The sequence below is a fragment of the Palaemon carinicauda genome, chromosome 2, assembly GCF_036898095.1.
Source record: "Palaemon carinicauda isolate YSFRI2023 chromosome 2, ASM3689809v2, whole genome shotgun sequence".
Lineage (NCBI taxonomy): Eukaryota > Metazoa > Arthropoda > Malacostraca > Decapoda > Palaemonidae > Palaemon > Palaemon carinicauda.
The window spans coordinates 149,651,441-149,666,359 of NC_090726.1; the positions used below are offsets into that span (position 1 = coordinate 149,651,441).

Here is a 14,919-nt window from a genome sequence, read left to right on the forward strand (position 1 = left end):
TCTTTTGACTTCCAGGATATAAGATACAAACATACAAGGAAAATACAAAATAACTGAATAAAACAAGAATTAAAGAACCTATTACATGGGTTCAATGGGTGGAATTATAGCTAAGTAAATCTACAAGGATTACTTAAGATTTCTTTCATATTTATTTCTAGTAAAATAGAAAGAAGTGATTAAATTTAGAAGGGAAAAAAAATAGAACTTCATTAAAAATTTATTTTTTTTCTATTTTTTATATTTTACCTTTTCTTACAGGTAATGAAGGCCAGATTAGTGATGATGCAGACTTGGTTATACATCTCTATAATGTTGGTGTTCTTTTCTCGTCCGTTCGTAAGATTCCGCCAAAATACAAACTTGGGAAGTTCACCAGATAATTCAAAGATAACAGAGTCTGATTTTGCAGGTGGATATTCAGATGGTAAGTACTTTAAAGGATATTTTATTGATTACTTTTATGTTGAAAAACTCCTCTAAGTAGAGTTTACATTGCTTTAGGAGTTCCAAAACCTGAGTTATTATGCCAAATTTATTAAAAAATTCTGTTATACAGTATTTAAGCATCCATACTTAAGCTGTTTATAATGACTTAATTACATTACATTATTCAGTAAATATTCCTGGTTTATAGCACTCATAAATTTACTACTCGAGGTCAAGAATTGCAGGTATTGCAGTTACCATCTTCAGAAAAACTCTAGAGTTGGTTTCAATGCCTAAGAATCATAAGAGCATAGGTCTCACCTTCATTTGCCACTGAATTAGTAAACCCTATTTGCAATGTACTGAAAATTACAACTAAACAACTAGTCCCTAAATCTATTACAGACATACCCCTACTTAACGTAATTCCAGAATTATGTATCGGTTCTACGGAAAGTTATGGCATAGCGAAGAAAACCTTTGATTAAAACAGTGAAATTTAAATTTCCAAGTGTTGTAAATTGCTAACTAATTTATTCTAAAATCATACAAGTATGTATTACAGAAATTACATGGCCTTGGAATTACTTTCATTCATACATCGTGGATAACACGCTTGTGAAACCAATCCTATGTAAGGGCTTTCGTTATCCATGCCTTTTGGTTGTGTATCTAATGCACCAATGTTTTTGAGAGCTATTGGGTTTTTGGCCTCACGAATGTGCTGATTTTATCATAAAGCCTGAAGCATTATCACATTGTAAGTGTGAGGCGATCTTTGTAAGCCTTGAATCTAGGAGCTCTGGTCTCCATATTGTAAGTCCACAATGGCATATGTTTCCAAAGGATGCCAATCCCATCCATATTGAAGGCCTGCCAACACTAATAACCCACTTTGATGGTGATGGTCTGGAACGTCTCTTCACATACTCATCGACGGCCAGTTCATCAGAAGCCGCCGCTTTTCTATGCAGGAACTTACTCTTAAGGTTTGTCTTTCTTTTGAAGTTTATCAAACAAGCCCTTGCTGGTATTAAAGTTAGTATGCTGTAGATGGTCCTGGTTCTAAGTTGTCGCTACAATCCATAAACTTATTGTATAGCTGCTTGGCCTTTTCTGCATATGGTGTTGATATCCAGTGTAATGTTCTTCCCACACCCACTTATCTAAAGGCCTTATGCCGGTTCCATCTTTACTTTGGCCTTGTTGTGGGAAGTTACTACCTTTTTCACTGTTGTAAAAAGTGACATTTGCTGTCATCCATATATTCTTTTGGTCCTTTTTGATGTAGCGAACGGTAGATTCTTTGGTACTGTAATGATGGCCTACATCAGCATAACTTCTCTCTCCCTTAAGCATGTCAAGGAGTTTCATCTTCTCCACTATAGTAATCATCTTCCTCCAGTGCTTGGGTTTACTGCCAGAAGCCTTAGAAAGTGTAAAATGTTTAGGTGGTATCATAGGGCTTCATACCAATTCAAAATTTTAGCCAAAAATGCAAAAATCCACCAAACAATACACAATGATGTAAAGCGATGTTGTGTACTTATCCATAGAAAAAACTGGACAGCAGGGTATATGGAATGCTACAGTTTGCTTGAGAACTTTATTATTTTCAACCTGAATTAACATACTCTATCTGAAAATTATTAAAGCTTATGGTAGAATGAAAATAATTAAATTTTTCACATTTTATTTTATTTGAAGAGAAAGTATTAAAATCCTTACACATGGCTGATCACTACAAAAATTTTTATCAAATATTTTATATCAAATAGTGTGCTAGACAGTATATCTCAGCAATCAATGTTTGCTAACGGTTATACTCATATAAGCGGATGAACAAAGTAATGAGAACTTTGGGTGTGGAGGAAATGCCCCCCTAGATCTCGATGAAATCACTGGCAGCTGGTAGAAAGTTGGGTTTAAGGCGAGACAAACGGTCACTTCGGCTTTTACTCCTGATGTCGGGTGGTTGATCTTACTGGAATTAGTATGTACCGGCAAGGTTCACTTTCCTTAGTTAGATAGGCACTGCGTATCACAAGGAACTGGCTATCTTTTGATGAATTAGTCAGTCAATGGAAAGAGAGGATGACAGAATGGCCCCCAGCCCCAAGGGTAGTGGGGTGCTAAGAATCTCCCGTTTTAAACACAAGACTTACCCGGTGGTTATATAAATATAGCTTTAGTCTCTGACGTCCCGGCAGAAATTCAAAATTCGCGGCAATCGCAGATTGAGTAGTCAGGTGTAACACCTGCGCACCCTCCGGCGAAGGTATTAGAACCCTCCCATTATTCCTCAGATTTTCTCTCACTGGCAACATCGTTGGATATTCACTCGTTATTAACCTGAATTTTGATGGTTATCTTGGCGATGTACTACAGAATTGGTTATTGGCATTCGCTTATTTTGTTTTTCTTTGGTATTTGATTGCTATGTTTATAGCTTAAAAGGTAGGATTAGAAGTTTTTTCAACCTACTATAAAACTAACGAACCTATTCTTGAAACCAAGGGCGAAAGGAACTCCGCCAACACTATGACTTCACAGTCGTATGACGTAAGCTACGTTGTTACTATGTAGCATCACTTGTATTTTCATTTCTTTTGCGATGCAGAGAATTGAAAGTACTGTAAAACTCTACTTACAAACTAAAAGTAGTTCAAGTTTTTATATATAAAATGAATATATTTTTAAGAATATATTTGTCCTATTAGTGTTCTTTATTTAGATAATCATCGAACAATCGATACAGTATCATAATTACTTTGAATTGTTATTTATTTTGGTTTTCAATATTGGGATTTCTAATACAGTATTAATAAAATTACCTCTTGAATTCTCATTCAAGCCCTTAGTGGAAGATTAATATCTCTCGCAGCAGGCAGGTCTAATTAATATATTACATTTTATGTACTTTCTTTTTACAAGGTAAAAGGCTTACATGTCTTTCCTTTGGACTTGTGAAAGAGTATTAAAAATGCAATTTTATGAATAGTACTTACCTGGCAGTTATATATATATAGCTGATATCTCTAAATCGGCAGAATTTTTCAAAACGAGGCAACCGCCTTGTGGTGGTTGGGAGGAAGGTGGTCACACCCGTTACAGGGTGGTACAAGGAATCATTCCAGTGTCCAAGACTTCAGTTCATCTCTGCCGGCTGGATCGGAAAAATCGTCGGTCCACCATTGAGAGTTTTTCGAATCATTTTCCCTTCTTCGCTTTTTTGGACTTCGTTTGGTGAAGTACACTGATTTAGGGATTTGGCAATCGTGTTTTGTTATTATTATTTACTTTGTTTATCATGAGTGAAAACTTAATTTTCATGTTTGTGCGAGTGATGTATGCAAGGTGAGGTTACCGAAAGTGTCGGTTGATTTTCACAGTTTGTATGCAGAGGTTTTGTTTGTGTACTATATTTTAGGTGCAAAGTTTTAAATCCTGATGACGGAAATACATTCCGCCAACTCTCTGACGTCACAGTCGTGTGACGTAATCTTCATTGTATGACTTGCAAATTCTCATTATTTGTTTTTTCATGTAAAGAATGGGAGGAATTCCACTTATATAAGTTTTTTAACTTTTAATGTAAAATTTTAAAGAAATATTTGTCCATTTAGTATTCGTTCTTTAAATCATCGATCTAATTTCATAAATTAAATAGAACTAGTGTATGGTTAATTTACGCTGTTAGTTCTCGTTACTATCGATGCAGTCCCAACATGCCTTGGTAGAGTTCTTTTCGATATGGGAATTAAAGTGTTGGCTATAATACTCCAACAACAACGATATGGGAATTCTAGTTTTAGTAGTACTGTATTTTCATTTATATGTTCCTATTGTTTACATTTATATACAGTATATAGATACGTTATTGCTATATCTGTTCTTTTTATCATTACAACTCGCTTGTTTTTGAAAACCCTTTGAATTAATTGTGGATTACATTTGTTTTCCCATTTTCTGTTCATTTTAATCTTTAACGTATAACTTTCCCGGCGTTTGTATGTAACTACCGGGTAGGTATTTATGACATTTAATTTTACCGGTGGTTATATGTAACTACCGGGTGAGTGTGTTCAACATTTATTTTTAATCTCAACTCTTGCCCGGTGGTTTTTCTTTTTGTGACCGCCGGGAAAGTATGTTTGAAAGTTTATTTTATTATGGGAATGTCAGTTTAATAGTTTATCAAAATATTTTGTTACAGTTTATATAGCAAGTACTAAAGGCGATATTGCTTTCTCATTCAAGCCCGTGGCAGCAGAATAAGTTCTCTCACAACGGGCAGGACTAATTATGGTCTTTTGTGTAAGAGTTTAATAGTGCAAGTTTCAGTGCTAAATTAGGCATTGGATTCATTCAGCACAGTGGACGTCGTTTTCCTAGCCTTAGACCTCTTCCAAGCTCCCCGGCCCATGGGAGAAGGAACGTCGATAGGCGAAAGGAAACGAGAGGCGTTAGGTCACGAGCAAACGCCCTCGCGAGCGTTCCTGTTAATGTTCCCAAGAATGCTCGCCCTTGCCATGGGAAAGCAAAGAGCGTTGGACGTTAAGATTCTTTCACTGCTTTTAGAGTTTTGCATTGCATCGCTTTTGATTTTAATGGCAATACTATAAGTCATAGATATTCGCTGATAATATCAATGCTTACAAACCATCATTGACTCGGTTTTTGTCCCAGAGCGCCAGTCGGCCTTATGAACCCTCTGGTCGGAACCGAACGCGCCGAGCGGCATAATGAATATCATTTTGCCTTAACGCTCGACGCTAAATCTTTCAAGACAGGACTATCGGCGCCTCGTCTTTCAGGACGATCGCCTCCTCGTCTTTCAGGGCGAATGCAGCCTCGTCTTTCAGGCCGAGTGCTGCCTCGTCTTTCAGGGCGAGTGCTGCCTCGTTCTTTCAGGGCGAGTGCAGCCTCGTCTTTCAGGGCGAGTGCTGCCTCGTCTTTCAGGGCGAGTGCTGCCTCGTTCTTTCAGGGCGAGTGCTGCCTCGTTCTTTCAGGGCGAGTGCTGCCTCGTCTTTCAGGGCGAGTGCTGCCTCGTTCTTTTAGGGCGAGTGCAGCCTCGTCTTTCAGGGCGAGTGCTGCCTCGTCTTTCAGGGCGAGTGCTGCCTCGTTCTTTCAGGGCGAGTGCAGCCTCGTTCTTTCAGGGCGAGTGCAGCCTCGTTCTTTCAGGGCGAGTGCAGCCTCGTTCTTTCAGGGCGAGTGCAGCCTCGTCTTTCAGGGCGAGTGCAGCCTCGTCTTTCAGGGCGAGTGCTGCCTCGTCTTTCAGGGCGAGTGCTGCCTCGTCTTTCAGGGCGAGTGCTGCCTCGTTCTTTCAGGGCGAGTGCTGCCTCGTCTTCCAGGGCGAGTGCTGCCTCGTTCTACCAGGGCGATTGCTGCCTCGTCTTTCAGGGCGAGTGCTGCCTCGTTCTTTCAGGGCGAGTGCTGCCTCGTTCTTTCAGGGCGAGTGCAGCCTCGTCTTTCAGGGCGAGTGCTGCCTCGTCTTTCAGGGCGAGTGCAGCCTCGTCTTTCAGGGCGAGTGCAGCCTCGTCTTTCAGGGCGAGTGCTGCCTCGTTCTTTCAGGGCGAGTGCAGCCTCGTTCTTTCAGGGCGAGTGCAGCCTCGTCTTTCAGGGCGAGTGCTGCCTCGTTCTTTCAGGGCGAGTGCAGCCTCGTTCTTTCAGGGCGAGTGCAGCCTCGTCTTTCAGGGCGAGTGCTGCCTCGTTCTTTCAGGGCGAGTGCAGCCTCGTCTTTCAGGGCGAGTGCTGCCTCGTTCTTTCAGGGCGAGTGCAGCCTCGTCTTTCAGGGCGAGTGCGGCCTCGTCTTTCAGGGCGAGTGCTGCCTCGTCTTTCAGGGCGAGTGCTGCCTCGTTCTTTCAGGGAGAGTGCTGCCTCGTTCTTTCAGGGAGAGTGCTGCCTCGTTCTTTCAGGGCGAGTGCTGCCTCGTTCTTTCAGGGCGAGTGCTGCCTCGTTCTTTCAGGGCGAGTGCTGCCTCGTTCTTTCAGGGCGAGTGCTGCCTCGTTCTTTCAGGGCGAGTGCTGCCTCGTCTTTCAGGGCGAGTGCTGCCTCGTTCTTTCAGGGCGAGTGCTGCCTCGTCTTTCAGGGCGAGTGCTGCCTCGTCTTTCAGGGCGAGTGCTGCCTCGTTCTTTCAGGGCGAGTGCTGCCTCGTTCTTTCAGGGCGAGTGCTGCCTCGTTCTTTCAGGGCGAGTGCTGCCTCGTTCTTTCAGGGCGAGTGCTGCCTCGTCTTTCAGGGCGAGTGCTGCCTCGTCTTTCAGGGCGAGGGCTGCCTCGTCTTTCAGGGCGAGTGCTGCCTCGTCTTTCAGGGCGAGGGCAGCCTCGTCTTTCAGGGCGAGGGCAGCCTCGTCTTTCAGGGCGAGGGCAGCCTCGTCTTTCAGGGCGAGGGCAGCCTCGTCTTTCAGGGCGAGGGCAGCCTCGTCTTTCAGGGCGAGGGCAGCCTCGTCTTTCAGGACGATAGGACAATCGCCGCCTCGTTCTTTCAGGGCGACGACACGTCTTATAAGATCTTTGTCAAAGGATGACTTTAGTGATCACTTTCCTCCTGTTGAATTATTTGAGGTTAACAGAAGGAGAGGATCCTAAGTTCTGTTGCTCCATGTTCCCCACCCTCTGAGTTTTCACGTGGTCGTTAATGGAGCTTTAAGAATATATTAATTTTTATTTCCTAAAACAGAAACCTATAATGCCAGCTTCCTTATCAGATAGGCCAGGATAGCAAGGGTGGAGATCTAGCCACGTTTGGGTCGAAGACCTTGTGGCAGCCCCACAGAGATTTTTTACGGCTCCCTTGGTGGATTGCTGAGTCTCTTAAGGAATACAGGCAATGAGGCTGGATAATTTTGAAATCAGAGGTCATAATTAAGGTACGTACTTCTCCTTTTTTATTTCTCTCTTCTCCCTCAAGAGTTGGTCAAAGATAGGTTTTGGTGTCTTAATCAGCAAGAAATTTTCTGCATGCTTTTTTTTTTAACCGAACTAACAACAGTAGGAGCCAGACTTAGCTTCTTCTGGCGAGCCTGGGAGAGGAGAGGAGCAGACCTTTGGTCCATGTTTTTACTAAGGATGGATGCAAAATCTTTTTCCTAGTGAATCCTCCTTTGTTAGTTACTCCGATAAGACTTTTCTGCCTTACCGACTTTGCAACTTCAATGTCTCTCTTTTGGGAGAGGGAGTCTTTTGTCCGGTCCTGGACGTAAATGCTCATTACGCCTTCGGTCAGAAGTCAAAGTTCTCCATGGAGACATCAAAATCTTTGGAGAAGAGGGGAGCAGACCTTTGGTCAGTACTTCTTCTGAAGGAGGATTACTTTTTCCTTTTATAGGGAAACCTCCTTTAGTTTTTAGCTACAACGATTCTCTCTCCCAGTTCTAGAGAGGAGCCTAAGTGGCAGGCTATGCAATCAAACTTTATCTGAGGTTTGTTTACAAGAAAGAACGGGTGTAGAATGGGTCAGTTTCGGGCCGTGTGTTTTGGTCTCAGCTCCGCCCCTCTAATGTTCACGTAACTTTTGCTTAATGTAGCAGAATACTGCACTCTAGAGAAATCAGAGCGTCCCTGTATCTGGATTTTTAGATAACGTTGAGCCTATCAAATAATTAGGTCTTCCTGTCAACAAGAAGAGTCTCTTCTGACACCAGGACGCTCAGCACCACGTTTTTTAGAACGTTCAGCGTCTCGCTCTGTTAACCTCTCAACTCCACGTCTTACAGGACTTTCGGCACCACGTCTTACAGGATTATCGGCGCCACGTCTTACAGGACGATCGGCGCCTCGTCTTTCAGGACTCTCGACGTCGAAGTTCTAGCATGAGGCATGACTTTGAACACGAGAATCTAGGACTTCGTGATGACACTAGTCGAATCGTATGTCGAGATCAAGGACTCCTTCGTTCTGATCTCTTGGATCTAGAAAGGAGGTTTGTTCGAGGGCAAGAAACATCTTGGCAAACATGCTCAGCAGGAAGAGACTTGTTTTTCCCTCAAAATGGTCTCTCAACCTGCAAGTCTGTCAGTCTCTGGATGTTGTGGGGCAGGCCTGTAACAGACCTTTTTTGCCTCCAACTGGAAGAAGAGGATCCCCTACTGCTGCTCCCTAGTCCCGGATGGGGAGGCTGTAGCAGTGGACTCCTTCTTGATGGATTGGACGGGGGTGGACATGTTTCGTTGCCCCCGTTCGAGATCATCAATCTGGTTTTCAGGAAATTCGCTCTCCTCGATTCGAGGCGAATGATCCTAGCGGCTCCATTCTGGCCTGCAAGGGAATGGTTTTCGGAAGTGATGGGCATGTTGATGGACTTCCCAAGAAGACTTCGGCAAGTCCAGATCTTCTTCAACAGCCCCACTTCGATAGGTATCATAAAACCCCCCTTGCTCTCAAACTGACTTCCTTCAGACTGACTAGAAGCTTGTCAGATCTCGAGGCTTTTCGGCACAAGTGACGAAAGCTATCGCCAGAGCAAGGAGGATCTCTTCACAAAGAGTCTACCAATCTAAGTGGGAGACCTTTAGAGCTTGGTGTAAGCAGCACAAGTTTTCCTCAACCACTACCTCTCTGAGCCAGATTGCAGACTTCTTCTTGTGCCTCAGACAGGATGCTTAAGCTGGCTGTATCTACCATCAATGGATACAGCAGTATGCTCTCGGCCGTCTTTAGGCATAGAGGCCTAAAGTTGTCCCAAAATAAAGATTTGCAGGACCTCATTGGGTCTTTAAAGACGACGTAATAGGTACTCCTAGACCTGGATGTGGTGTTTAAGTTTCTGTGCTCCAAGAATTTTAAACCTATCTCGCTAGCCTCTCTTCGAGTTGTAACGAAGAAAACCCTCTTCCTTATGACTAGCGAATGCCAAAGGTCAGCGAAGTCCAGGCGATTGAGAAGAAGGCGAGCTTCAATTAGGATAGGGCAGTTTGTGCCTTAAGGTTCATCTTTCTCGTAAAGAGCGAGAACCCTTTGTAACCCTGTCCTACGACGTTTGATGTCATTAACCTTACGAACCTAGTGGGTCAAGAGAAGGAAAGACTCCTCTGCCCAGTTAGGTCCCTCAAAGCTTTTTTGGCTCACACTATGAACGTGAGCTGTGCATCCAACTTGTTATGGTGTTCAGTGAAAGATCCACCAATAACCCCTGTCTAAGAATGCTTTGTCCTTTTTCCTGAGGGAAAAAATTAGGGAAGCCCACCTCTTATGTGAGGAGGAACACTTCGCCCTGTTGAAATTACGGGCTCACGAAGTGAGGGCCATTGCTACCTCTCAGGCATATCAGGAATATATGTTTGTTAGGCTATTCATGGATGCAATTTTCTGGAGGGGCAACTCTGTCTTTACTTCTCATTAACTTAGAGAGGTGAGAGTAGACTTTGGTAAGTGCTATACCTTGGGCCCATACATAGCTGCGGTTTCTGTATTAGGCAAAGGAGTTAATAACCCCACTCAACCTTAGTTATATGCATGTATGAGGGTTTGTGTTTTTATGATAGTCTGAGGACTTCGTCTTGTGGTACGGTTCCCTCAGTCTAGATAGATAGTTTGTCTATGTTGCAGGGTTAGGTGGTTAGTTTTAGTAAGGTTGCAGTTTTTATTATATGGGGCGAAGGTAGTTTCTGAAGTCTAGTGAAGTTGTTGGTCTTATCCCTTTGACAGACTCGATTGAGTTTTTTCCAGCATTGCAGGCTTACTCCTGGATAAACTCTCCTAAGGGAAAGCCACTCTAGAGGCTGTACCTTTGAAATCAGCTACCTTAGCAGGCAAGGAATCAAGGTGTTTTTATCTCCTACAACTCTTTTGTTGTTTCCCCAACGATGTTTACTGTCTGTTTGCCTCCTCCAAATGTGTGAATCAGCTATATATATATATAACTGCCAGGTAAGTACTATTCATAAAAAGGGAGTTTTTATAATAAAACAAAGTTTTATGATTACTTACCTGGCAGTTATATATATATTCGAAGGCCCACCCACCTCCCCTCAGGAGACAGGTCGGGCATAGATGAACTGAAGTCTTGGACACTGGAATGATTCCTTGTACCACCCTGTGACGGGTGTGACCACCTGCCTCCCAACCACCACAAGGCGGTTGCCTCGTTTTGAAAAATTCTTCCGATTTAGAGATTTCAGCTATATATATATAACTGCCAGGTAAGTATTCATAAAACTTTGTTTTATCATAAAAACTCCATTTTTCAGTGCTAAATTAGTGCAGTGAATTTAATCAGTCAGTGGAAGGGGCGTCTGCTCGAACCTTTCGTTATCCTAGCCTTAGACCTCTTCAAGCTCCCCAACCCCCGGGAGAAGGGATGTCGATCGGCAAAAGGAAACGAGAGGCGTTAGCGCTCGAGCAGACATCCCCTCGAGCGTTCCTGTTGACGCTTCCCAGAACGCTCGCCCTCACCATGGGTAAGGCGAGGTAAAAGTGTTATCTAACGCCGAGCGTCAGAGCTATGGACAGCAAGCTACTAACGCTGCTGTAAGAGTTTGACACAATGTTTGTTGCATGACGTCAAGCTTCCAGCAGTTGGATTTGACGTCGAATATCAAGCAGTTAGACATGTTGCCGAGCGTCAAGCAGTTACGTGACGTCGAGCGTCAAGCAGTTTGTCATGACGCCGCGTGTCAAGCATAGCTCCGAGCGTCTAAATTGTGAACGGCATTGTTCCGAGAGTCACGTGACGCTGAGCGTCAAGCAGTTGCGTGGCGTCTAACGTCCAGCAGTTGGACTTTACGTTGAGGGTCAGGCAGTTAGACGTGACGCCGAGCGTCAAACAGTTGCATGGCGTCAAGAGTCCAGCAGTCGGACTTAACGTCGAGTGTCAAGCATGACGCCGAGCATCAAGCAGTTAGACGTGACGCCGAGCGTCAAGCAGTTAGACGTGACGTCGAGCATCAAGACTCGGATATCGTGGTTACACCAGTTGGGCCAAACGTCGAGATCGCAAACGTCTTACTTCCGATCGTAATGACATGAGCTTCTAGCGTTGGAACATTGTTACGCCAGGCGCTATATTAAAAGATACAGAAATAAATATTAACTGGAAAGATATTTTCTCAGACCAAGTGGACTCCTAGGAAACAAGACATCTCTACCTCGGTTAGAGACTTGTAGGAGGAAGGGATTGACGATCTCTTTTCACTCATTTATCTTTTAGAAGAATTCTCTTAGGAGAGGTTCCTATGATCCTTCTTCCTTCAGTTGACTTTAAGAAACTCAGAGAGTTTTTTCTGAAGAGTTTCTGATTTATTTTGTGCCTGCTGCTTCTCGTCCCGCCTTCAGAGTTTTCGCTAAGGAAGGCGTCGAAGGAGTCTCTGTTTACTAAGATGGTGCTGTCTCGATCATCTAATAGAGCTTTGAGGATGATGGGAGACTGGATGCAATCCAAGTATTCCGCGAAGGTCTAGCCACGTTAAGATTGAGGACCTTATGGCAGCCCCACAGAGTCTTTTACAGCCCCCTGGGTGGATTGCTGAATCTCTCAAGGAATGCAGGTAAATGAGGCATAAAAACCTATGAGGCCAACTTCCTTATCAGGTATGCCAGGATAACAAGGGTGGAGGTCTACCCACGTTAAGGTCGAGGACTTTGTGGCAGCCCCACAGAGTCTTTTACAGCCCCCTGGGTGGATTGCTGAATCTCTCAAGGAATGCAGGTAAATGAGGCATAAAAACCTATGAGGCCAACTTCCTTATCAGGTATGCCAGGATAACAAGGGTGGAGGTCTAGCCACGTTAAGGTCGAGGACCTTGTGGCAGCCCCACAGAGACTTTTACAGCCCCCTGGGTGAATCGCTGAGTCTCTCAAGGAATGCAGGTAAATGAGGCATAAAAACCTATGAAGCCAGCTTCCTTATCAGGTATGCCAGGTTAGCAGGGGTGGAGGTCTAGCCACATTAAGGTCGAGGACCTTGTGGCAGCCCCACAGAGACTTTTACAGCTACTGAGTCTCTTAACGAATGCAGGCAATGAGGCAGGATAACTGAATCAGAAGTCAGAATTGAGGTACGCACCACCCCTTTTTTCTTCCTCTCTTCTCCCTCAAGAGTTGGTCAAAGACACAGGTTTTGGTGTCTAAATCAGTAAGAAAGTTTCTGCATACTTTTCCTCTAAACTACACAGACTACAGTAGGAGCCAGACTTAACTACTTCTGGCGAGCCTGGGAGAGGAGAGGAGCAGACCTTTGGTCTGTACTATTACTAAAGGATGGATGGGAAATCTTTTTCCAAGTGAAACCTCCTTTATTAATTACTCTGATAGACCTCTCTGCCAAATACAGACTATGCAGCATCAAATGTCTCTCTTTTTTTTTTTTTTTTGGGAGAAGGAGGCTATTGTCCAGTCCTGGAGTTAACTGCTCTCAACGCCTTCGTTCAGATGTCAAAGTTCTTCATGGAGACATCGAAATCAGTCCTCACAGCAGTAGGAAAGGTCCACTGGATGGTCTCTTTAGACCTCCAGGATGCTTACTTCCACATCCTCATCCATCCGAACTTCAAGCAATTCCTGAAGGTTCGTGTATAGGAGGAAGTTGTCCAGTTTTGGGCTGTTTCGGCCTAAGCCCCACCCCTCGAATAGGTGGTGCATCTGCTAGGACCTGTCGTTCTTCTAACCATAGACCTCTTCCAGGCTCCTTAAACCCTGGGAGAAGGAATGCCGAACGTTCTAACCATAGACCTCTTCCAAGGAATGTCGAACATAGATCTCTTCCAAGCTCCCCAACCCCGGGGAGAAGGAATGTCGAACGACAAAAGGAAACGAGAGGCTTTAGCTCCCAAGCAGGCGCCTACTCGAGCATTCCTTTTGACGCTTTCCAGGACGCTCACCTTCATCATTGGATAGGTGAGGTAAAAGTTTTTTCGTCATCTTCAGATGACGCAGCGCCCAGACGATGCTGGCGTCAAGCTTCCAGATCTATGAAGGGGAGGGTGGACACAGTATATCAGCGTCCTATCATGACACCGCAAACTTTGGTTGTAGTGTTGGGAGCAGTCCTGAGCGTATTTTCATTTTACCGAAGAAAGCTCTCCTACCAAGCGTCCTTTAAGGATGCCAGCAATTGTCTAGAAACATCCATCTCACCCAGTTGCAGGACAGCTGTCTGAGCATGACATGACCTCGGTTCAGGCTCCTCCTCCACCGTCAGACTGGTTATCGTCCTCTGAACGCTCGGCGTGTTCTTTAAACGGTGTAGAAAGAGAGCTTGTGGTAGACGTTACGTCTCCTATACCACAACAGGTTGACCCTAATTTTATTATGTTGCAAGATATGCAACAGAAACTCTCTTCGTTCATGCTAGTTTATCAACCGGCGAACAACAAGAGAGTAGCAGGCCTGGATCCTGAGCGTCGGGTAACTCCACACCTGGACGCCGAACGTCGTAAGGCTACTAGTCAAGAGGTTCTTGATGACGAACGTCTTAACAACTCCCTGTTAAATGTCGTCTTTTAGCCACTATAACCCAAGGAGTCAAGCGGACAGACGTGACGTCGAATGTCCACCTAACGTGACGTCGGGCGTCCAGCGGAACGTGACGTCGGGCGTCCAGCGGAACGTGACGTCGGGCGTCCAGCGGAACGTGACGTCGGGCGTCCAGCGGAACGTGACGTCGGGCGTCCAGCGGAACGTGACGTCGGGCGTCCAGCGGAACGTGACGTCGGGCGTCCAGCGGAACGTGACGTCGGGCGTCCAGCGGAACGTGACGTCGGGCGTCCAGCGGAACGTGACGTCGGGCGTCCAGCGGAACGTGACGTCGGGCGTCCAGCGGAACGTGACGTCGGGCGTCCAGCGGAACGTGACGTCGGGCGTCCAGCGGAACGTGACGTCGGGCGTCCAGCGGAACGTGACGTCGGGCGTCCAGCGGAACGTGACGTCGGGCGTCCAGCGGAACGTGACGTCGGGCGTCCAGCGGAACGTGACGTCGGGCGTCCAGCGGAACGTGACGTCGGGCGTCCAGCGGAACGTGACGTCGGGCGTCCAGCGGAACGTGACGTCGGGCGTCCAGCGGAACGTGACGTCGGGCGTCCTGCAGGACGTGACGTCGGGCGTCCAGCAGGACGTGAACGTCGAGCCTCCAGCAAGACGTGAACGTCGAGCCTCCAGCAAGACGTGAACGTCGAGCCTCCAGCAGGACGTGAACGTCGAGCCTCCAGCAAGACGTGAACGTCGAGCCTCCAGCAAGACGTGAACGTCGAGCCTCCAGCAAGACGTGAACGTCGAGCCTCCAGCAAGACGTGAACGTCGAGCATCAAGCAAAACGTGAACGTCGAGCATCAAGCAAAACGCCACGTCTAGCGTCAAACAGCTCGTGACATGGGCATGTACGCATTTCCACCGTTCAAATTCATTACAAAGTGATGCAAAAGTTTGTGTCACACGAAAGGACGGAGTGACTCTTGTGGCCCTCTTTTGGTCCTTCGAGTGTGGTTCACAGAGGTACTGGAATGGATGGTAGACACTCCAAGAAATCTTTCATTAAGAGGAGATCTACTCAAACAACCC

The 14,919-nt window shown here is 45.5% G+C and overlaps 1 protein-coding gene across 1 annotated transcript in view; it reads left to right on the forward strand.

Moving 5' to 3' along the window:
- Nucleotides 1-14,919, forward strand: part of LOC137627784 (membrane-associated tyrosine- and threonine-specific cdc2-inhibitory kinase-like) — a 104,458-nt gene that overhangs the window by 80,698 nt on the left and 8,841 nt on the right. Inside the window, exon 8 of the mRNA XM_068359121.1 lies at nucleotides 262-427. Within this exon, the coding sequence (XP_068215222.1) occupies nucleotides 262-427 (166 nt within the window). The remainder of the gene's footprint in view (nucleotides 1-261; nucleotides 428-14,919) is intronic.